The sequence below is a fragment of the Heteronotia binoei genome, chromosome 2, assembly GCF_032191835.1.
Source record: "Heteronotia binoei isolate CCM8104 ecotype False Entrance Well chromosome 2, APGP_CSIRO_Hbin_v1, whole genome shotgun sequence".
NCBI lineage: Eukaryota > Metazoa > Chordata > Lepidosauria > Squamata > Gekkonidae > Heteronotia > Heteronotia binoei.
The window spans coordinates 195,844,224-195,868,261 of record NC_083224.1 but is presented as its reverse complement, the minus strand read 5'-3'; the positions used below and the strand labels follow the sequence as shown (position 1 = coordinate 195,868,261).

At 47.9% G+C, this 24,038-nt stretch overlaps 1 protein-coding gene across 1 annotated transcript; it reads right to left on the bottom strand.

The window, feature by feature from the left end:
- Positions 1 to 223: 223 nt before the first annotated feature.
- Positions 224 to 23,766, bottom strand: IZUMO4 (IZUMO family member 4). Its single transcript, XM_060233130.1, has 8 exons — positions 23,490 to 23,766; positions 22,135 to 22,215; positions 20,336 to 20,407; positions 17,789 to 17,815; positions 13,498 to 13,573; positions 12,006 to 12,053; positions 1,941 to 1,988; positions 224 to 245 (listed from the first exon to the last, which is right to left on the bottom strand). The coding sequence occupies exons 1-8, from the start codon at positions 23,737 to 23,739 to the stop codon at positions 224 to 226; spliced, it is 624 nt and encodes a 207-aa protein (XP_060089113.1). The 5' UTR covers positions 23,740 to 23,766.
- Positions 23,767 to 24,038: the final 272 nt, after the last annotated feature.

Sequence of the window (24,038 nt, the reverse complement as noted above, 5' to 3'; positions counted from 1 at the left end):
CATTCCAGCAGCTGCAAGTGGAGGAGCGGGGAATCAAACCCGGTTCCCCCAGATGAGAGTCCGCACACCTAACCACTACCTCAAACCGGCGCTCAATGATGAACATATATGTAAAAACGGGAGGGGTGGGGGCAGAAAATCCATCTAGACATTTTGGTGTCCTGGGGCAATGAAGTATGTAAACAAAAGGTGCCATCTTTGGGGCCTGGCCCACTGTCCCTGCTTACCTGTTGGCTGTGCAGTTGCTGAAAAGATAACAAAAAAGGGAAAGTTTTAGCCAAAGGCCCGTCCTGGAAGATCTCCTGCACTCAACAGCCCCTCAGCTGCGCCCACTGAGCATTTAAGGGTAGGGTTGCGTCTGGTTCTCCTTGGGGGGAATGTTTGGGTAGGGGGTGGCTTTGGAGTCAGGATCTGGCATCTTCAATCTTCTTTTCTGGTGGGGTTGCCAGGCCCAATTCAAGGAATATCTGGAAACTTTGGGGGTGCAGCCAGGAGCAAGGACGTGACCAGCACAACTGAACTCCAAAGGGAGTTCTGGCCATCACATTTAAAGGGACCGCACACCTTTTAAATGCCTTCCCTCCACTGGAAATAATGAAGGATAGGGGCACCTTCTTTGGGGGCTCATAGAAATGGACTCCCTGGTCCAATCCGTTTGAAACTTGGAGGATGCTATGCTGAAGCTTAGCTGCCCCAGAAAGCAGCTCCCCCCAGAGCCCCAGATACCCACAGATCAATTCTCCATTCTTCTTTCTGAGGGTTCCCCCTCTTCCTCCCACCCCCCCCCCCCTGCATCTTGTCCATTGAGTATTAGGTGCGGCTGCATAACAATCGCTGGATTAGGAGAGTGGGCAGCCAGCCAGCCACCAAGAGCTTTGCCATGCCCCCAGCAGCCCTCATGAACCCGTGGAGAAGCCCACACCACCCTTTCTCCACTTATGTGATTTGGGGCGGCGGGTGGCTTGCTCGACTTTTGACTGCGGGGTGGGTGGCTCAGGAGAGCCCCAGGTGAACGAGGCCTGCTTGGGCTGGCTGGATCTCTAGCCAGCCCAAGCAGGCCTCGCTTGCCCGGGGCTCTCCTTTCTTGCATCAGGTTGCTTTTGGCTGTGGGGGGGGGTGTGGTGGTGGTGGCATATGCTAATGAGTCATGCTAGCACTCCAGCACCTATTTGTATACAAAACGACCCCTGCCCACACTAATACATCCGTTTCTCTCATGGGGGCTACCAACACCTTTCCTGGCACTCACCAAGTGTTTTTAGAAAGTGGGTGGGACCAGGTGAGGTTTTGGCCTGGGGAGGCATTTGATTGGCCATTGGAGATTTGATTGGTCGTGGAGGATAAACAATTTTATTAGTAACATATGGTAGCAAAACTATATCTACAACTTAGAAAAACTTAAAAAAAGAACAAATTTTCCTACCCCATATCTTACTGGTTGTGGAGATTTTTTTTTTTTTTAAGAAGAAGACGACTGCAGATTTATACGCCGCCCTTCTCTCTGAATCAGAGACCCAGAGCGAGTTACAGTCTCCTAGATCTTCTCCCCTCACAACAGGCACAGTGTGAGGGCGGAGAGAGCTCTCCCAGAAGCTGCCCTTTCAAGGACAACTCCTGCGATAGGTATGGCTGAACCAAGGCCATTCCAGCAGCTGCAAGTGGAGAATTGGGGAATCAAACCTGGTTCTCCCAGATAAGAGTCCACGCATTTAAACACTACACCAAATTCCTTTTGCAGCAGCTGCCCCCATTGTCCAACGATCTACTGTAAAACTGAAGGTAAGATGTGGGAGAAGCCATTTTGGAGCTGGCTCCATCTCTTACGGCAGCCATTTTGGGGCTGGGTCCACCCCACCGGGTCAGAATTCCAAAGGTGTCCATGGAAGGAAAAAGACTGAGGACTCCCAGTCTACTCATTGATCAGGGAACAAGTCACTTACCTAAAGACTGGAATTTGCTTCAAGGCTTCCACCAGCTCCCCAGGTGTCCTGCGGACGGGAACGACAGCGTTATAAGGTGCTGTTGAGTAACGGCAAAGGCCTGTCCCACCCCATGCTCCCAGACACATTAAACTAGCCCCCTAGCTCTGCGTAGGGAATGGCAATAGGTGAGTGGCTGAGCTACCTGCCACCCAACCTCTTGCTATCGCAAAATGACATCCCACTCACTGGCTATCTGAGAAGAAGAAGGAGACTTGGATTTATACCGTGCCTTTCACTTGGCATCTCACAGCAGCTTACAATCCCTTTCCTCTCCCCACAACAGACACTCTGTGAGGTAGGGGGAGCAGAGAGATCTCCCAGAAGCTGCCCTTTCAAGGACAGAGTCTCAGAGCGGCCTACAATCTCCTTTCCCTTCCTCCCCCGTAACAGACACCCTGTGAGGTAGGGGGAGCTGAGAGAGCTCTGAGAGAACTCCTCTTTGGGAGAACCGCTCTGAGAGAACCGAGACTGTCCCAAGGTCCCCCGCCTGGCTGCATGAGGAGGATTGGGGAATCGAACCCAGTTCTCCAGATGAGAGTCCGCCACACCTAACCACCGCACCAAACTGCCAACCGAACGGTGGAGTCAAACTATACCAAAGCTGCTCTGCGCCAAACTCTGCTTTGCTCTCTCCGGGGCAGTGATCCCAAAACTACCTCAGGGGGTGCTGCCACAATCTCCCATATCCCAGTTTTAGTGAGCTTACATCCATTTAATCTTTGTCAAAGGGTCTGGCCAAACTTGCTCAATGTAAGAGCCACATGGAATAAACGTCAGATGTTTGAGAGCCTCAAGATATGAACATCAGATGTTTGAGAGAGGAAGGAAAAAAATAAATGGGGAGGAGGGAGAGAGAGGTGGAAAGAAAGCAAATTTAACTTTAAGTGCATTCTCCAAGCTGCTGGCTGGCCTGGCTTGAAGAAGTGATTTAAGGAGACAAATGCCTTCTCCAAGCCGGGCAGTGGAGGCTTCAAGAGCCTCACAATATGTCTGAAAGAGCCACATGTGGTCTCCGAGCCGCAGTTTGGCCACCCCTTGTCTGGCGTGTTTATCCGATGAAGGAGGGGGGCACTGCTGAGGCAAGAAAGGGCCAATCACAACTCCAGCCAGACCGAGCTCTTATTCGCAACCTACAACCCTTGCTGGAGAGCGACACTTCCCTCACACAGGCAGGGCCGGCTCGCCCACTAGGCAAACTATCAATGGCCTAGGACCCCAGGAAGGGGACGCCAAATTGGGCTCCCCCCCCCGCCCAAGACTATTCCCTGTTTGTCTCCCTGACCGCCACCTGCCCCCTCGCTTTCTTCTACGTTGTTTGAAGAGCACGTTTTGTTCCTCCCTCACTTCTAGTTCCGGAAGTGGGGGGGGTGTGTGGAGAAGCCTCCTCCAGCGCGCTCTTCAAACCACTTAGAACAGCCTTCTTGATTGTATGAAAAGAGACCCATATATTTCATCCTGGACAGCAGTGCTTCTGTCCAAACTTAATCAATTGGGGATAGAGGTAGATGATTTTTCTACCTCTGATGAGTCATATATCTTCAGATATATTAAATTGAGACTGTGGGAATCGGAGGAAATGAAATTATGGCCAACAGACCCTTATATTTGCTCTCCAGCTTCCTTAGGTCTCTATGCTTTCTGTGGCAAAATGCCCAATTATATATCAGACTTAACCACTCCAAGTCATCGCAGGGCATTTATGCTGGCTAGACTTAATGCGTTTCCCTCCAAAGTTTTACAAGGGAGATATCAGCGAGTCCCTTTAGCCGAAAGACTTTGCTCCTGTGGAGCGAATACTCCTGACTCAATCCAGCATATATTGCTTGATTGTTCTTTTTTACTATAACCTCCGTGAAGATTTATTTGGCAAGCTTTCTTTTTCTCCAGATTTGTCTATTCTGCCACCCTGTTATTATTTATTGAGTGATACTGAGGGGGTGGTTAGTGAGGCTGTGGCAAAATTTCTGGCTGACATCCTTAAATTTAATTCTGACCATGTTTGAATGCATCTGTAAGCTCGGTTTTATTTTGATTTTATCTCCAATGTTTAAATTTTTATATTCTGTGTATTTTTATTTGAATCGATTATGCCATTAAAGGTTTGGTATGGTAACTTAGAACAGGGGTGGCCAACAGTAGCTCTTCAGAATTTTTTTTGTCTACAACTCCCATCAGCCCCAGCCAGCATAGCCTATGGCTGTGGCTGATGGGAGTTGTAGGCAAAAAAAACAACTGGAGAGCTACCGTTGGCCACCCCTGACGTAGAAGAAGCCCAAGCGGGTACGGCTGAGCCTCGTAGTGGCACTACTGTGAGACTAGGTGGGGGAGTGGCGGGCAAATAGCCTGCCTGGGACGCCATGTGCTCTAGGGGCGGCATTGCACACAGGCACTTGCCCCCACCCCAACCACAACTTGCTTGCAGACAGCCTGCTAACCTAAAAAACACTTGGACAAGGCAGGAGTCAAGTCGCACGTTTAAGACCAACCAATTTTTATTTAGAACGTAAGCTTTCGTGTGCTCTTAAGCACACTTCATCAGACGAGGAATCCAGCACAGTGAGCAAAGCCGTACATAGCTGAGCAGAGCCATACATAGCTGGTAGGCAGTAGCCCAGAATGCAACACGGTACAGATTTAAGATGATGATATTGGATTTATATCACACCCACCACTCCGAAGAGTCTCAGAGTGGCTCACAATCTCCTTTCCCTTCCTCCCCCACAACAGACACCCTATGAGGTGGGTGGGGCTGAGTGGGCTCTCACAGCAGCTGCCCCTTCAAGGACAACCTCTGCCAGAGCTATGGCTGACCCAAGGCCATGCTAGCAGCTGCAAGTGGAGGAGTGGGGAATCAAACCCGGTTCTCCCAGATAAGAGTCTGCACACTTAACCGCTACACCGAACTGGCTCTCACAAGGACAACCTCTGCCAGATCTATGGCTGACCCAAGGCCATCTCAGGAGGGGCAAGTGGAGGAGTGGGGAATCAAACCCGGTTCTCCCAGATAAGAGTCCGCACACTTAACCACGACACCAAACTGGCTCTCCGGTGACAACAAACCAATGACAGTGAAGTAAAATTGAGCAATTTGTTAATTTTACTGTTCTGTCATTGTGCCATTTTACATTCTCAACCACTGCCTACCAGATAATTTTACTTCACTGTCATTGGTTCTTCAATCTGCACCATGTTGCATTCTGGGCCGCTGCCTACCAGCTCTGTATGGCTCTGCTCAGCTCTGTATGGCTTTGCTCACTGTGCTGGATTCCTCGTCTGAGGAAGCGTGCTCAAGAGCACACGAAAGCTTTCGTTCTAAATAAAAATTGGTTGGTCTTAAAGATGCAACTTGACTCCTGCTTTGTTCAACTGCTTCAGACCAACATGGCTGCCCGCTTGGCTCTATCTAAAAAAACTTGTCACCCACAATGATAAAGTACTTAACAGTAATATGGGCTCTGGTATCAAGGCCTGCAACAAACCAAGATGCCGACTTTCCTGTCATGTAACATAAGAGAAGCCATGTTGGATCAGGCCAATGGCCCATCCAGTCCAACACTCTGTGTCACATAAGAACAGAAGAGAAGCCATGTTGGATCAGGCCAATGGCCCCTCCACTCCAACACTCTAAGTCACATAAGAACATAAGAGAAGCCATGTTGGATCAAGCCAATGGCCCATCCAGTCCAACACTCTGTGTCACATAAGAACATAAGAGAAGCCATGTTGGATCAGGCCAATGGCCCCTCCACTCCAACACTCTAAGTCACATAAGAACATGAGAGAAGCCATGTTGGATCAGGCCAGTGGCCCATCCAGTCCAACACTCTGTGTCACATAAGAACAGAAGAGAAGCCATGTTGGATCAAGCCAATGGCCCATCCAGTCCAACACTCTGTGTCACACAGTGGCCAAAAAAACCCAGATGCCATCAGGAGGTCCACCAGTGGGGCCAGGACACTAGAAGCCCTCACACTGTTGCCTCCCCCAAGCACCAAGAATACAGAGCATCACTGCCCCAGACAGCACTACGCTGTGGAGAGCCAGTTTGTGTAGTGGTGAAGTGCACGGACTCTTATCTGGGAGAACCAGGTTTGATTCCCTACACCTCCACTTGCACCTGCTGGGATGGCCTTGGGTCAGCCATAGCTCTGGAAGAGGTTGTCCTTGAAAGGGCAGCTGCTGTGAGAGCCCTCTCCAGACCCACCCACCTCACAGGGTGTCTGTTATGGGGGAGGAAGGGAAAGGAGATTGTGAGCCGCTCTGAGACTCTGCAGAGTGGAGGGCAGGATATAAATCCAATATCATCATCATCTTCTAATAGCCACTGATGGACCTCTGCTCCATATGTTTCTCCAATCCCCTCTTGAAGCTGGCTATGCTTGTAGCTGTCACCACTCCTGTGGCAGTGAATTCCATGTGCTAATCACTCTTTGGGTGAAGAAAGACCTCCTTTCTAACCCAACTGCTCAGCAATTTCATTGAGTGCCCCGTGCTTTCACTACCCACTAAATAACACAGTTCCCTTTCAAACTGCATGTGTGAAAGCACCAATGTAGATCTTAGCAGCAGCACCATCAGTAGACCTCAGCCAAAGCACCTCAGCTTTACTCCTGTTTATCATGTGATGTGATCTATGCTGTCATTTATCAGCAATCCCTTCCCACCCTCTACATTGCACAAACAGGCCAGTTCCTTCAACAAAGAATGAATGGACATAAATCTGATGCTAGGAACCGAAACATTCAAAAACCAGTGGGGGAACGCTTCAGCTTTCCAGGATGTTCAGTTGCTGGCCTAAGAGTCGCAGTTCTTTTACAAAGGAATTTCAAAGGGAGGTCAGAAAGAGAGACTGAATTGCAAGCGATGACAATGCTCAAGACGGATCCATCCACCTGGACTGAATCAAGACCTAGGTTTCCTCTCTCCTTAGCAATTCTACTACCTCTCTGCATATCACACCACATCCAATCGCACCTGCTGTTGTCATTTGTCTGCTAATGTCGTTTTGGCGTCTGACCTCACTCTGCTTTCACATCTACAGGGCAGATGGACTCCCATTCTAGCCACACCTGAAGAAGTGAGCTCCTGAAAGCTCATTCCCTGCCACAAATTTTGTCAGTCCTTAAGGTGCTACTGGACTCACAGACAGACTAACACAGTGACCCATCTGGGTCTAATCTTGTTGAGAGTTTGCAAGGTGGAATGCGAATTTAGTCACTTTGGCGGGGTCCAATAGCACAGAGTCCACCTTCCAAAGCAGCCATTTCTTCCCAGATAACTGATCTCTGTTATCTGGAAATTAGTTGAAATTCCAGGAGATCACCAGATCCTACCTGGAGGCTGGCATCCCTGAAATAAAATAGGATTGGAGGGGTGATTGTTTTATTAGTCATGCCATGTTAATTGTTTCTGCAGGAAGGCCGTTGTTTTCAAATGCCAGTGAATGGAGAAAGCCTCAGGAAAGGAATTTGCTACTTTCTTCTTGGTGTTTTGCAGGGCTGGTTTTTTTCTGTAGCAGGAGCTCCTTTGCATATTAGGCCACACCCCTCTCAGTCCTTAAAGCGCTCTCTCATGTAGCCAATCTTTCAAGAGCTTACAGGGCTCTTAGGGGGCCTGCTGCAAGCCCTTAGTGGATTGGCTGCATAAGAGGGGTGTGACCTAATATGCAAATGAGTTCCTGCTACAAAAAAGCCCTGGTGTTTTGTGGACGAAACCCGGTATTTCACATTCCCTCTCCTTGGTATCTCCGCTGTTCCCTTAAATTTGCTACGAAAAAGCCACAACACTTTGACAACCTGACATTTTCCGATCCTGGCATTTCTCCCGGCATTTTCCGATCCCCGATTCTCTCTCTCTCCGCCCTCTTCTGCCCCGTTGCCTTGAAACTAGCTGAATCTCGATTGATTCTTCCTCTTTGGCTAAGCCAAACCTCTCTTTACCACCACTTGAAAGCCAACCAAACACCAGCCCCTCTTGCGGGGAGGCTTCTTCACAAGAAGGCAAGCCAGAGCAGTGCCTTGATCTCAGAAAGGGGAAAAAATATTCATTACCGATCTACGACGATAGTTTGGAAATTCCCGACTTACGTCTTCAAATTGCTTCTGAAAGAGAAAACGGGCAGGGGGTGGGGGTGTCTTTAGGCTTCCCAATCCCCAGGTCCCAGCGGGGGATCCCCCGTTTTCACAGGCTTCTCCCCGCCCCCAGCCAGCTGGCCGGCAGGGGAAGCCCCCCCCCCCCCACAATCACCATGTAGTTTTAGAGCTCCTGCAGGTCCGTTTTTAAAATATGTGCCTTTAAGGCTGAGCAGGAAGCAGGAAACAGGAAGGGCTTCGGAGAACGGCCCCTCCCTTTGTTTTGCTTTTGTTTTCAGAGCAAGTAAACTTCTGTAGGAACAAGACCAAGTAAGTTTTTGTGTGTGAGAGAGGGAGGGGCCAGGAGATTCCCTGGTTTGGAGTAGGGTTGCCAAGTCCAATTCAAGAAATATCTGGGGACTTTGGGGGTGGAGCCAGGAGACTTTGGGGGTGGAGCCAAGAGCAAGGCTGTGACAAGCATAATTGAACTCCAAAGGGAGTTCTGGCCATCACATTGAAAGGGACGGCACACCTTTTCAATGCCTTCCTTCCATAGGAAGTAATGAAGGATAGGGGCACCTTCTTTTGGGGCTCATAGAATTGGACCCCCTGGTCCAATTGTTTTGAAACTTGGGGGGTATTTTGGGGAAAGACACTAGATGCTATACGGAAAATTTGGTGCCTCTACCCCAAAAGACAGCCCCCCAGAGCCCCAGATACCCGCAGATCAATTCTCCATGATTTTCTATGGGAATAAATCTCCATGGGGAATAACAGAGTTCCCAGCAGACATTTCACTCCCCTCCCCCCGCTTTCTGGCGCCCCTAAAGCGGGGGGAGGGTCTCCAAACCAGGGGATCTTTTGCCCTCACCTGGGGATTGGCAACCCTAGTTTGGAGGCCTTCTTCCCCACTTTAGAAAGCATGGGGGGGGGGAAGGGAAATGTCTACTGGGCACCCTATTATTCCCTATGGAGAACGATTCCCCTAGGGAATAATCGGGAATTGATCTGCGGGTATTGGGGGCTCTGGGGGGGATATGTTTTGAGTTAGAGGCACCAAATTTTTAGTATAGCATCTAGTGCCTCTCCCCAAAATACCCCCCAAGTTTCAAAATGATTGGGCCAGGGGGTCCAATTCTATGAGCCCCAAAAGATGGTGCCCCTATCCTTCATTATTTCCTATAGAAGAAAGACATTTAAAAAGGTGTGCTGTCCCTTTAAATGTGATGGCCAGAACTCCCTTGGAGTTCAATTATACTTGTCACGCCCTTGTTCCTGGCTCCGCCCCCAATGTCTCCTGGCTCCGCCCCCAATGTCTCCTGGTTCCGCCCCCAAAGTCCCCAGATATTTCTTGAATTGGACTTGGCAACCCTAGGTGTATTGCTCACGAACTGTGCTTTGTAAAAACCAGAACTAGCTAGGATCTGCCCAGAAGTCATTCAGCAAAAGGGGGTTCCTTAGCAGGGGTAGAATGCTGCTACCCCTTTGCATATTACGCTGCTTTGCATATTAGGCCACACCCTCCTGATGTAGCCAATCCTCCAAGAGCTTACAAGACTCTTTTTTTGTAAGCTCTTGGAGGGTTGGCTACATCAGGGGGTGGGGCCTAATATGCAAAGAGCGCCTGCTAGAATTCCACCCCTGTTCCTCGGTCAGATTCCTACCCAGAATCTGATGAGACTTTATCACAGAAGAACAATGTTGCCAAGAAATAGGAGTAGGGTTGCCAGGTCCAATTTAAGAAATATCTGGGGACTTTGGGGGTGGAACCAGGAGACTTTGGGGGTGGAGCCAGGAGCAAGGTTGTGACAGGCACGATTGAACTCCGAAGGGAGTTCTGGACATCACATTGAAAGGGACTGCGTTTCTTTTAAATGGCGCCCTTGCATCGGAAATAATGGAGAATAAGGGCACCTTCTTTTGGAGCTCAGAACTGGACCCCCAGTCCAATCTTTTTGAAACTTGGAGGGTGTTTTGGGGAGAGGCATCAGATGCTATGCTGGAAATTTGGTGTCTCTACCTCAAAAAACAGGGCCCCCCACAAGCCCCAAATATCATTTCTCCATTATACCCTAGGGGAATCAATTCTCCATTATACCCTAGAGCAGGGGTGGGGAACAGTGGCTCTCCAGATGTTTTTGTCTACAACTCCCGTCAGCCCCAGCCAGCATGGCCAATGGCTGGGGCTGATGGGAGTTGTAGGCAAAAACATCTGGAGAGCCACTGTTCCCCACCCCTGCCCAGGGGAATCGGTCCCCACAGAGAATAATGGAGTGCCCAGCAGACATTTCCCTCTCCCCTCCCCACTTTCTGAAGACCCTGAAGCAGGGGGAGGGTCTCCAAACTGAGGGATCCCCTGCCCCCACCTGGAGATTAGGAAACAGAGGAGACCCATGTTTATCTGGCATTAGCGGTTCTCGATAAAAAATAAACTGACTAGTCACGTGGATATTGTTGTGAGCATTGGTTCCAGATAATATGAACTGAATTGATCCAGACAAAGGTCTACAACCGAAACACGGCTTTTTAAACCTAGGGAACGTGTTATCGTTTGCACTTCGTTATAAAGGCACTGCCTCGTGTGTTGAGTCTTCAATAGGGTTGCCAAGTCCAATTCAAGAAATATCTGGGGACTTTGGGGGTGGAGCAAGGAGACTTTGGGGGTGGAGCCAGGAGCAAGGGTGTGGCAAGCATCATTGAACTCCAAAGGGAGTTCTGGCCATCACATTTAAAGGGACAGCACACTTTTTAAAATGTCTTTCTTCTGTAGAAAATAATGGATAGGGGCACCTTCTTTTGGGGCTCATAGAATTGGACCCCCTGGTCCAATCCTTTTGAAAGTTAGGGGGTATTTTGGGGAGAGGCACTAGATGCTCTACTGAAAATATGGCACCTCTACCCCAAAAAACAGCCCCCTCAGAGCCCCCGATACCCACAGATCAATTCCCTATCATTCCCTATGGGAATCGTTCATGGAGGTGCATGATGGCTGTGGGGGTGGGGCTTCCCCCGCCGGCCAGCTGGCTGGGGGAGGGGGGAAGCCTGTAAAACCAGGGGATCCCCCTCTGGGACCTGGGGATTGGGAAGCCTAGTCTTCAATGTATGGAGAGGGAGGGTGGCTCAGTGGTAGAGCTTCTGCTTGGTAAGCAGAAGGTCCCAGGTTCAATCCCCGGCATCTCCAACTCAAAAGGGTCCAGGCAAGGAGGCGTGAAAAACCTCAGCTTGAGATCCTGGAGAGCCGCTGCCAGTCTGAGTAGACAATGCTGACTTTGATGGACCGAGGGTCTGATTCAGCAGAAGGCAGCTTCATATGTTCATATGTACTGCAAAGTAGCTTTTGACATCGCAGACAACATCGTTATCCATCCGGAGAAGTCAAAGCGCACCTACGAGGATTTTGGACTCCTTGGAGTCTTTACTCTACATGGACTCTTTCATGCTGACAAATGGCAAAGGCTTTATTGCAGGGGTGGCCAACAGTAGCTCTCCAGATGTTTTTTGCCTACAATTCCCATCAGCCCCATGGCCAATGGCTGGGGCTGATGGGAGTTGTAGGCAAAAAAAATCTGGAGAGCTACCGTTGGCCACTCTTGCTTTATTGCAATTTTGATTTATAATTTTGGATATACAGATGATATGCTATAAAGTAGTATGAGATATTCCTTCAATAGGGAGTCTTTAAAAAATTCTTTGTACTGAGCAACTACAGCATAAATTTCACTGAAATTGACTTTTTTTTGTAGAACACGGATCTCCCCTGTTTCCTAATTTTACTGTGTTCATCCAGTTCGGTTTGTTTACTCCACCTGGGGATCGGGCAACCCGATTCTGCATACCAACCAGGTGCTGGTGCTCCAAGCGATGGGACCCTTGATATTAAAGAGCACTCTGGGCCATTCCCACCTTCCACCCCGTCAGTCCCTGTGGGGCATAGATCCTAGCGCCGACTTACATGTAGGCATACAAGCCTTTCAGAGCACCTTCCCATTCTTTCGAGGACCTATCGGAGAAAGAGAAACACAGGAGCTATATTAGGGTTGCCAAGTTCAACTCAAGAAATACCTGGAGATTTTGGGGGTGGAGCCAGGAGCAAGGGTGTGACAAGCGTAATTCAACTCCAAAGGGAATTCTGGCCATCACATTGAAAGGGACCACACTCCTTTTAAATGCTTTCTCTCCATTTGGAAATAATGAATGATAGGGGCGCCTTCTTTGGGGGCTCATAGAATTGGACCCCACAGTCCAATCTTTTTGAAACTTGGGGGGTGTTTTGGGGAGAGGCCCTGGGTTGTATGCTGAAAATTTGCTGCCTCCATCTCAAAAAAACAGCCCCTCTACAGAGCTCCAGATACCCATAGATCAATTCTTCATTATTCCCTATGGGAATCGGTCTCCCTAGGGAACCATGGAGCTCCCAGCAGACATTTCCTCCCCCACCCCAGATATTTCCTGTAGTCTCTCTGGCTCCAGACACGGCAACACAGGGCGTGGTCATTGGCATTTCAGTGGCGATTTTTGTTTTAACATTCAAATGATGATAAAGAAGACAACCGTAGATTTATACCCCGTCCTTCTCTCTGAATCAGAGTCTAAGAGTGGCTTACAATTTCCTTTACCTTCTTCCCCCACAACAGACACCCTGGGAATTGGATAGGGCTGAGAGAGCTCTGGTGGAAGCTGCCCTTTCAAGGACAGAGTCTCAGAGTGGCCCACAATCTCCTTTCCCTTCCTCCCCCACAACAGACACCCTGTGAGGCAGGTGGGGCTGAGAGAGCTCTCCCAGAAGCTGCCCTTTCAAGGACAGAGGCTCAGAGTGGCCTACAATCTCCTTTCCCTTCCTCCCCCACAACAGACACCCTGTGAGGCGGGTGGGGCTGAGAGAGCTCTCCTAGAAGCTGCCCTTCCAAGGACATAGGCTCAGAGTGCCCTACAATCTCCTTTCCCTTCCTCCCCCACAACAGACACCCTGTGAGGTGGGTGGAGCTGAGAGAGCTCTCCCAGAAGCTGCCCTTTCAAGGACAGAGGCTCAGAGTGGCCTACAATCTTCTTTCCCTTCCTCCCCCCACAACAGACACCCTGTGAGGTGGGTGGTGCTGAGAGAGCTCTCCCAGAAGCTGCCCTTTCAAGGAAAGAGGCTCAGAGCGTCCTACAATCTCCTTTCCCTTCCTCCCCCACAACAGACACCCTGTGAGGCAGAAGGGGCTGAGAGAGCTCTCACAGCAGCTGCCCTTTTAAGGACAGAGGCTGAGAGCGGCCTACAATCTCCTTTCCCTTCCTCCCCCACAACAGACACCCTGTGAGGCGGGTGGGGCTGAGAGAGCTCTCCCAGAAGAGGCCCTTTCAAGGATAGTCTCTCAGAGGCCTGACGAACATGGCACTACATGGCACACTATTCTCCAAAACATCGACCCCACCCACAAAGAGAAAGGAAAAGCCGTTCTTACTCGCAGTTATATCCGAAACAGCTGGGTTTGGTCACGTTACACGTTTCACAAGAGACGGCCTCGTACTGGTTTATTCCTGCAGCGTAGATAAGATGGGAAAATACTGAAGATGGGGGAAAGGGGGGGGGGATTCTAAACACTAAATATGATGCACTTATCTCACAGGGTTGTAGTAAGGACAGTTTCTGAGGTAATGGAAAGAAAATTGAAACAAATTCCCTCTGATGTGGGAAACGGGTCATTTAATAGAAAAAGAGGTGCTGGAGCTCATTAGCGCAACTCGTTTGCATTTGCCACCCACCCCTGACATCACCAGAAGGTGTACTAAATTATATCCACTCAGTATCTACCTTAAAATGTTTCTTGAGTTATAATTGTCATAACACCTTACTCCCATCATACTTTTAAAATTTCTCCTCTCTGGCCACACTGGCATGAGGAAGATGTCCTTCTGTCTGCTTTATATGTTTTGGTTCTTTTCCCTTTTTTTTTTGTTGGGAAAATATTAGAAAATCTTGTCAGATCTTAGAGTTCAGCAAAGTTCTCACTGGAGGTTTGAACAGTGGAGCCCAGAAGCGAGTATTTCTTTGGGGGGAAGGGGGAGTTAAGAAAGAGCACAATAAAATTTAGAGGTTCTGCTCCTGTGAGCGCCTGCCCCAAACGACACCTGACTGTAATAATAGCAGTTCAATGCTATTCACTGCCACAGGAGGTGGTGACGGCTGCCAGCATAGCCAGCTTCAAGAGGGGATTAGATAAGCATCTGGAGCAGAGGTCCATCAGTCGCTCTTAGCCACAGCATAGCGTTGGAACTCTCTGTCTGGGGCAAGTGATGCTTTGTATTCTTGGTGCTTGGGAGGGGGGGCACAGTGTGAGGACTTCTAGTGTCCTGGCCCCACTGATGGACCTCCTGATGGTGCCTGGGTTTTTTGGCCACTGTGTGACACAGAGTGTTGGACTGGATGGGCCATTGGCCTGATCCAACATGGCTTCTCTTATGTTCTTATGACTGGGGCAGTGATGCTCTGTATTCTTGGTGCTGGGGGTGGGGGAGCAACAGTGGGAGGGCTTCTAGTGTCCTGGCCCCACTGATGGACCTCTTGATGGCACCTGGGTTTTTTGGCCACTGTGTGACACAGAGTGTTGGACTGGATGGGCCATTGGCCTGATCCAACATGGCTTCTCTTATGTTCTTATGACTGGGGCAGTGATGCTCTGTATTCTTGGTGCTGGGGGTGGGGAGCAACAGTGGGAGAGCTTCTAGTATCCTGGCCCCACTGATGGACCTCTTGATGGCACCTGGGTTTTTTGGCCACTGTGTGACACAGAGTGTTGGACTGGATTGGACCATTGGCCTGATCCAACATGGCTTCTCTTATGTTCTTCTGTCTGGGGCAAGTGATGCTCTGTATTCTTGGTGCTTGGGGGGGGGGCGACACACTGGGAGGGCTTCTAGTGTCCTGGCCCCACTGATGGACCTCCTGATGGTGCCTGATGGTTATTTTAAGAGACTCAACAGCCAAAGGTCTAAGTGAGTTGATTCGATAGCAGGAGGAAAAGCAACTCTCTCTCGCTATACCAACATCCTTCCTGCCTTTTTCCTCAGCTCTCCTTCACGAAACATAACATAATTATACAATTTTGACAACAAAGTAGATCTAGTTGATTGGTCCATAAAGTTCTCGCTTCTAGGCTTTCAGCTCCCCTTATGAGTTCAAAGAAACCCGTCTCTGTTCTGGGAGACAGGCGATCACTCCAGATGAGGTAATCCCTTTGAATCCCTTTTGATCTGTACTGGCATCTAGCATCCGGACAGAACTCTGTGGTTATGGGGGTCATCTGAGAATGTGCAGATAGCCAAGGAATGTTGTTCAAGTTCCTTGCCTAGATTTTTTGGCTTGGTTCCAGAGAATATCTCAATAAGCAAAATCTCTACCGTGGTGGGGGTGGGGAGAGGCGCAAGGACTCTTTGGAGGCAGGCAGGAGTCCAAAGCCAGTCCAAGGTCAAAGTCCAGGAAGTCAAGCAGGAGCCAAGTCACCAATGCAGAATCACAAACCGGAATCAGAAGTCAATGTCCAAAAGCCAAAAGGTCAGGGTGCCAAGGAAATCAAGCAGCTGATTGATCAGGAAGGAGCGTGGATGCAAGCCAGAGAATAGACTTGTTGCTTCCACAAGGTCCTGGGTGGGAGCTATATGGGAGTCTGAATCATCCTGCTCCCTGGGTGGCAGTGACTCTGCTAGAACTCAGGGCTGAGAGATATGAAGCCTTGACGTGCCTCATGTCTTCACTCTGAAAGTTCTTGCCGGAGCCTGTTTCGAACTCTTGAGATGGGAGGAGGAGAGCTTGGAGATTGATATCGTCAACAGCTGACACTAGAGAGTGATTGATGGGCCAGCTGCTGTTTGTTCAGCTGAGAAACTGGCTGGCAACTCTTCCACGTCTGTTAACCCTTCCAGCTCCTCCTCGTCAGGGCTCATGACAGGTAGGGAGAAAAGAGTTCTTTTTCAATTGATGTCTACAAAAAACATGATTGTACACGATGACCATCACACGCTATATGGCTTCGGCTAGAGAAAAGGGGCTTTGTATCCAATGTGCTTAGTAGAGAGATTAATAAGAGATTAAACTTTTCTTTGTTCTTTATTTATTTGATTTGATTTCATTTGTATCCTGCCTTCTCCGCCGAAGCAGGCTCAGGGCTCAGAGTAAAGACTCCAAGGAGTTGCAAAGTCCTCGTCGGTGCGCGTTGACCTCTCCGGAGGGATGACGATGTTGTCTGCGATGTCAAAAGCTACTCTGCAGTACATTGAAGACTCAACGCACGAGGCAGTGTCTTTATATTGAAGTGCAAATGATAACACGTTCCCTAGGTTTAAAAAGCTGTGTTTCGGTTGTAGACCATCTGGATCAATTCACTTCATAATATTGTTCTCATGGATAACAAGTTTTATTAAATTTAACAGCGAAAATTAGGGAATCGGGGGAAGGATCAGTGAAGAAAATAAAGGAATAGATTACAGTTATTACTACATCAAGAAAAACAAAAGAAAAAAATATAATTCATTATACCTGCAAGTACTCAAAATTAATACATAGATATTACCTTCAAAGTCTACAAATATTTTACGATCTTTTGATATTACTGTAAAATCCTCCTGTTTTACCAACTATTTAGTGGCAGATTCCAGATTCTTATCTATCATATCTGTGATCATACAAAGCCAAATCTTTGTATCTTTAATCTACATAAAGTAACAGAAGGAAGAAAAAAAAGAAGAGAAAGAAAGGTTCAAATTCTGGTCTTCAGTACTAGCTTATTAACCAAGAGGCTTCAATATGTAAGAACAGCAGCTGCATCTCTATCTAATTTACAAAGGAATCTCAAGGCTAAACGAAAATAAAACCAGCTTCTCATTAACCATGAAAGGCTTTTGAGTTAGATGGGTACAGTTATGATACTCATGTCTTATTAGCAAATGGTGATAACCTTAGGCATCTAGAACAGTTAGCTCTCTTTAATAAACAAAAAGGATGGGTTTTCAAAAAGAAAAGAGAAAAAGTAAGCAAGGGAGGAGAAGGAAAAAAACCCCACAAACCCATGGAATTCCTGTTTTTACAGAAGCCCTCATCTCAGAAGGTGCTAGGCATTCCCAGTTGCTCCCACAGCTTCACACTAAACAGAAAGGGGAAACTTGATCTATAGGGAAGATTCATCTCACTCCCATCAAATTGTACTCATTTACTTCCCTGGAAAGCAAAGGAAAAAGCTCTTAGTGGATTAATTCATTGGCAGACATCTCCATGCATGGGAATCAACTATGGGCACCTTCTCATCAACCATTCAAGAAAAAGCAAAAATATTAAAGGTATGTACACACTTTCCTTATATATTGTTCTCAAGATCACTAAGGCCTGTGGCCCATAGAAAGGAACGATTTCATATATATTTATTTATTTATGATTTGTATCTCGCCCTTCCCACAAAGATGGCTCAGGACGGCTCACAACAGACAATAAAACAAAATTTGAATTAACATTTACATATATAAGCAGTTAAAATAGTCAAAACATTTAAAACCTTAAAACATCCAATCTTATAACAGTATAACAGTATAAATAGCAAGAGTCTAGTATATTAAGGCAGGTTCTATAACTAGAGTCAGTACAGTATGCTCTATGATTAGAATTAGTGTAAATATATTTAGCACTCTGTGCATGCTCTAGGGCACACCTGAATCTACATTCTACCCCTTTCTGTCTTTAAAAAGCAAAGTCCGGCCCTCACTTACCACAGTGGCGTTCACACTTCACCCTACCTGCAGAGAGAGAGGAAAAAAAAGATTTGGGGTGGGAAGCTGACTTTATGGGATCACTGAAAAACAACCATTTGCTGGCTAACATGCAATTACATTTATTGGTTTAAAAAAGCGTAGTTGATCACCACCCCCACCCCCCACACTTTACTGCCAATTTAAATGAATCTCTGTTGCTGTCAAGAGAGAATCCAACCCCACCCCTCAAGGCCTATTTCTGGGGCCCGTTATCTAACACAGGATTGAGTGATAGCTTGGGGAACAAGAGATCATAGAATCGTAGAGTTGGAAGGGGCCTCCAGGGTCATCTCGTCCAACCCCCTGCACAATGCAAGAAGCTCACAAACACCTCACAAACACCTTAAGTTAACAGGATCCTCATTGCTGTCAGATAGCCATCTAGCCTCTGCTGAAAAACCTCCAAGGAAGGAGAGCCCACCACCTCTCAAGGAAGCCTGTTCCACTGAGGAACCGCTCTAACGGTCAGGAAGTTCTTCCTAATGCTGAGCCGGAAACACTTTTGATTTAATTTCAACCTGTTGGCTCTGGTCCTACCATCTGGGGCCACAGAAAACAGCTCCATGCCATCCTCTGTATGACAGCCCTTCAAGGACTTGACGATGGTGATCCTATCACCTCTCAGCCGCCTCCTCTCCAGGCTAAACATGCCCAGCTTCTTCAACCTTTCTTTCATACAACACGCACCCCCAGACTGACTTTCTACATCTAGTGCAGGGGTATGGAACGTTGGCTCTCCAGATGTTTTTTTTTGCCTACAACTCTCATCAGCACCAGCCATTGGCCATGCTGGCTAGGGCTGATGGGAGTTGCAGGCAAAAAACAACTGGAGAGCCTTCCTTTCCCATGGGGCCAGAAGGGGGAAGAGCCTCAGTCAATAGAAGGAAGAGAGGCTTGGCTCAATAGCTCTGCTGTGCAATTGAGAGAGCCTAGCAAAGCAAGCTCTTCCTCTCCAAGGGAGGAGTCTCAGCCAATGGAGAATAGAGGCTTTGCTCTGTAGCTCCTGTGTGACCGAGCAAGCCTAGCAAAGCAAGCTGTGATGCAGAAGGAAGCAAGAGAGAGGGAGAAGTAAGCAGATGACAGCCAGTTGCTTGGGGGCCTGATAGGGGCCCTCCAGGGACCTGATTTGGCCCCCAAACTGCATGTTTGACACCCATGTGTTTTGTCTATTTCTACAAAAATCCCAGTGTGAAACAATGATGTCAGGGGTGTGGCCTAATATGCAAATTAGGTCCTGCTGGGCTTTTTCTACAAAAAAAAGCCCTACTCAAGAGATTTGGCAGATGCTTTGAACGATCAAGATCTTAAAAAGTAAAAGACAAGTTGCACCTTTAAGACCAACTAAGTTTTATTCAGAATGTAAGCTTTCATATGCTCTAAGCAGACTTCATCAGACAAAATTGGAATGGCAAGCCATCTTTAAATATAAAGAAAGTGGTAACTGGACATGGGAATGTTTTCAGCAGATTAAAAGAACCACAAATTGGGGTCTGTGTTTGTTTGTTAGTTTGGGCTGTAACAGCAGTGGAGGGTGATAAAAAACAGACATGTCATAGGTGTGAAGTGCCATAAATCTGGGTTTAAATGCAGGGCATAGTATCGCAAGAGGTTATAACATCATTACAGTTTGCCATTAGAAAAAAAGAATACATTAAAATATAGTGGAAGATGGGTTAGTATATATGTAATAAGATAAACAGCCAATATCCCTATTTGAGTACGTCAATAAAAAACCCCCAAAAATATTCTGATACACTGTTCTGAAAGAGAAATACATTTTAGTTTGCCATTAGAAAAAAGGGTACATTAAAATATAGTAGGATATACCCAGATTAATGCACTTCACACCTATGACACGTCTGCTTTTTATCACCCTCCACTGTTGTTACAGCCCAAACTAACAAACACAGACCCCAATTTGTGGTTCTTTTAATCTGCTGAAAACATTCCCATGACTCTACATACCAACTCACTGCCCACTTTCTCTATATTTAAAGATGGCTTGCTATTCCCGTTTTGTCAGATGAAGTCTGCTTAAGAGCGTACAAAAGCTTCCATTCTGAATAAAACTTAGTTGGTCTTAAAGGCGCACTTGTCTACTGCCTTGTTCTATTCCTTCAGACCAACATGGCTGCCCACTTGGGTCTTAAAAAGGAAAAGAAAGAGCAAGACTTCCACCAATAGATGTACAATTATGACTATAATTCCTTGTTTGCTCTGGGGGTTAGGACACCAGAAGTAGGACAGACGGATTACTCGCTCTCCCTGTCCAGAATTTGTGGAGGTGAACTAGGAAAGGGAAGACCAAGCAAGTTTTATTCAGCTTTCGTGTGCTCTCTAAGCAGACTTCATCAGACGAGTGCACACGAAAGCTGACGTTCTGAATAAAACTCGGTCGGTCTTCAAGGTGAAACTTGACTCCTGCTTTGTTCAACAGCTTCAGACCAACACGGCTGCCCGCTTGGATCTATCTAGGGAAGGGAAGAATCTCTGTATCCAACTCACTTTCAATGATGGCATCACGTAGCATTGCGACTTGTTCCTCAAATATGGAACGCAGGGTTTCCGGAAGAACACCTGGGAAGCAAGAGAAGCATCTGGAGTTCACAGTGTACAAAAATGGACCGTGAATCAGTGGAAGAGCCCGTGATTCGAGTGTGGGAAAGTACCAGAGTCAAAGACCAGAGAATCCTCATGTCCCATTTACTCACACCTAAGTTGCATTGGTTTTACTGCCATGGCTTCCCCACCCCCACCCTCTGCAAAATCCTAGGAATTGTAATCTGGTTGAAAGTTTTGAGGATTCTCTGCTAAAGATTTCCCAGACTCCTCCTAGGAGAAAGAACTGATGTTAAACTGGTTTAATTCTGTAGGAGGTAACTGAATATTGTGTTCAAATCCTCATAGACCAGGGGTGGCCAAACTGTGACTCGGGAGCCACACATGGCTCTTTCACACATATTCTACAGCTCCAGGAGGTCGAAGAGGAACTTACTCTCAAGTATGTGTGCATAGGATTAGGACCTCAGTTAGCTTCTGATTTATATGGTACATGTGTGTTTCCTCCTTCTACGTGTGCCAAAAAAAAAATAATTCCCTAACCTTTCCCTGCACTGGTCCTATGGGAACTGTTATTCCCTGCTTTTGTTTTTTTTTAAAAGAGTCTCCTAGCATGGTTGTGTTGTAAACTGAATACATATGTATTTTATCTTTTGTGCAAAGAAAGTTTTAATAAAGATGTGTGTGTAATGTTTGTTCGTGTCTTTCTGCTCTCAAATACCTGACGTTTATTTTATTTGGCTCTTACGTTGAGCGAGTTCGACTACCCCTGCCATAGACTGATTATTTATTTTAAAAATGCACCGGTTGCTTTTCTTCCTTACAGAGCTCAAGGCGGTTCATAATAAAACACATAAGAGCATATAAAAATGCATAAAACCAAAATTTAAAATCATGATTTAGGATGGCTTTAATCCAATGCAGCCCTAAACAAAACCGTCTTTAAAAAGGTAAAGGTCATCCCCTGTGCAAGCACCAGTCGTTTCCGACTCTGGGGTGACGTCGCATCACGACATTTTCACGGCAGACTTTTTACGGGGTGGTTTGCCACTGCCTTCCCCAGTCATCTTCACTTTCCTCCTTTGACCAACCTCGGAAGGATGGAAGGCTGAGTCAACCTTGAGACAGCTACTTGAACCCAGCTTCCACCGGGATCGAACTCAGCTTGTGAGCAGAGCTTAGGACTGCAGTACTGCAGCTTTACCACTCTGCGCCACGGGGCTCCTAAGGTAAAGGTAGTCCCCTGTGGAAGCACCAGTCATTTCTGACTCTGGGGTAATATCGCATCACAATGTTTTCACGGCAGACTTTTTACGGGGTGGTTTGCCATTGCCTTCCCCAGTCATCTACACTTTCTCCCCCAGCAAGCTGTGTACTTATTATACCGACCTCGGAAGGATGGCAGGCTGAGTCAACCTTGAGCCGGCAACTTGAACCCAGCTTCCGCCGGGATCGAACTCAGGTCATGAGCAGAGAGTTTGACTGCAGCACTGCAGCTTGACCACTCTGCACCACGGGGCCTCTTTAGCTGCCTCCTGAAGATCTTTACTGAATTTCTAAAGCAACAGGTCTCTCCCCCGCAAGGAGATTACAATATGAATTTTGGTAGGAGGAGAACAGAGGAAAAGATACAAAGGGGGAAAGAGAGCAAAGGGGGGAAGAAAGGGGTTGGAAACAAAAGGGCGAGATCAAAATTATTTTCTCCACTGTTTAAGAAGCAAATAGCAGAACGAAAGCGGGCTTACCTGGCTTATATGTTTTCCCTATGAACACAGCATCGAGTTTTGCGTAGATTTTCACTGCTATTTCCCGGAGCTTTTCAAAAGCTGAGTGGCAAGGTGGGAGAGATCAGAAGCCAGCCCAACAAACAGCAAGAAGAAGAAAATGAAGAAGAGACTGGGTTTATACTCCGCCCTCCACTTGAAGTCTCCTTTCCCTTCCCCGCAACAGACCCCTGTGGGGTAGGTGGAACTGAGAGAGCTCTGACAGAAACTGCTCTTGGGAGGAACAGCTCTGAGAGAGTTACGAATTGACCCAAGGTCATACCAGAAGGTACAGGTGGAAGAGTGGGGAATCAAAACCCAGTCCTGCTGGATTAGAGTCTGTGCATTTAACCACTACACCAAACTGGCTCAGGAAGTGCCCACACCCATTCCCAGCACGCAGTAGTTTTCCTTCGACAAGAAGAAGAAGAAGACAACATTGGATTTATATCCCACCCTCCACTCCGAATCTCAGAGTGGCTCACAATCTCCTTTCCCTTCCTCCCCAACAACAGACATCCTGTGAGGTGGATGCGCTGAGAGAGCTCTCCCAGAAACTGCCCTTTCAAGGACAAAGGCTCAGAGCAGCTCACAATCTCCTTTATCTTCATCTCCCACAACAGACACCCTGTGAGGTGCGTGGGGCTGGGAGAGCTCTCCCAGAAGCTGCCCTTTCAAAGACAGAGACTCAGAGCAGCCTACAATCTCCTTTCCCTTTCTCCCCCACGACACACATCCTGAGAGGTGGGTGGGGCTGAGAGTGCTCTCCCAGAAGCTGCCCTTTCAAGGACAGAGTCTCAGAGCGGCCTACAATCTCCTTTCCCTTCCTCCCCCACAACAGACACCCTGTGAGGCAGGTGGGGCTGAGAGAGCTCTCCCAGAAGCTGCCCTTTCAAGGACAACTCCTGCGAGAGCTATGGCTAACCCAAGGCCATTCCAGCAGGTGCAAGTGGAGGAATGGGGAATCAAGCCCAGTTCTCCCAGATAAGAGTTTGCACACTTAACCACTACACCAAACTGGCTAAAGAGGTTATAGGGTGACTTGGAGAAATGTCAGCTGAGGGGTGACATGATCGAGGTTTGCAAGATTACGCAGGGGATAGAGAAGGTAGCGAAAGAAGTCCTTTTCTCCCTTTCTCACAATACGAGAACTCGTGGGCACTCAATGAAATTGCTGAGGAGCCGGGTTCGAATGGATAAAAGGAAGTCCTTCTTCACCCAAAGGGTGACTAACACATGGAATTCACTGCCACAGGAGGTGGCAGCTGTTGCAAGCATCGACAGCTTCAAGAGGGGATTGGATAAGCATATGGAGCAGAGGTCCATCAGTGACTCACGGATCTCCAGGGGGACATCGAGGTGAATTTCCTGCAACGTATCCTGTGCCCAACCCCGCAGCCGCCGACCTGCGGCTGGCACATCCCCGAGACCCCACGACTTGCGACTCAGGCGGGGGATGTAAGAGGCAAACTCCACGGCGAAACTTGGGTCACACTGCAAGCAATTCCGGGCTGGCCCCGGCCCCAGGGCCAAATCGACCACCAAGGCCAGAAACAGGGTCTGCCCGACCCGGCCTTGGTGACCCATTCCTCGAGTTGGCTCCTGGAGTGTATTTAAAAGGGATCATGATTCCAGAACCCAGAACTGCCAGTTGACACAATGGGGATACTTAGCTGCAAGGCCTTCTGGTTCCACAGAACTCTCCAGAATGTTCTGGAACGTTCCTTTGTTTTACATGGCCCAACAACCCCCAACCTAGGGCTGCCAATTCCCAGGTAGGGGTAGGGTCATTGGAAGCGGATAGGGGGTGAGAGGGAAATGTTGGCTGGACACTCCATTATTCCCTATGGAGACCGATTCCCATAGGGTATAATGGAGAATTGATC

Coding starts and splice junctions, on each gene's coding strand:
- IZUMO4 (XM_060233130.1), bottom strand. CDS start 23,739: ATGGGTCACCAAGGCCGGGTCGGGCAGACCCTGTTTCTGGCCTTGGTG. Junction 17,816..20,335: donor ACGTGATGCCATCATTGAAA/GTGAGTTGGATA, acceptor CTCTCTCTGCAG/GTAGGGTGAAGTGTGAACGC. Junction 1,989..12,005: donor AAAGGCTTGTATGCCTACAT/GTAAGTCGGCGC, acceptor TCCCGTCCGCAG/GACACCTGGGGAGCTGGTGG.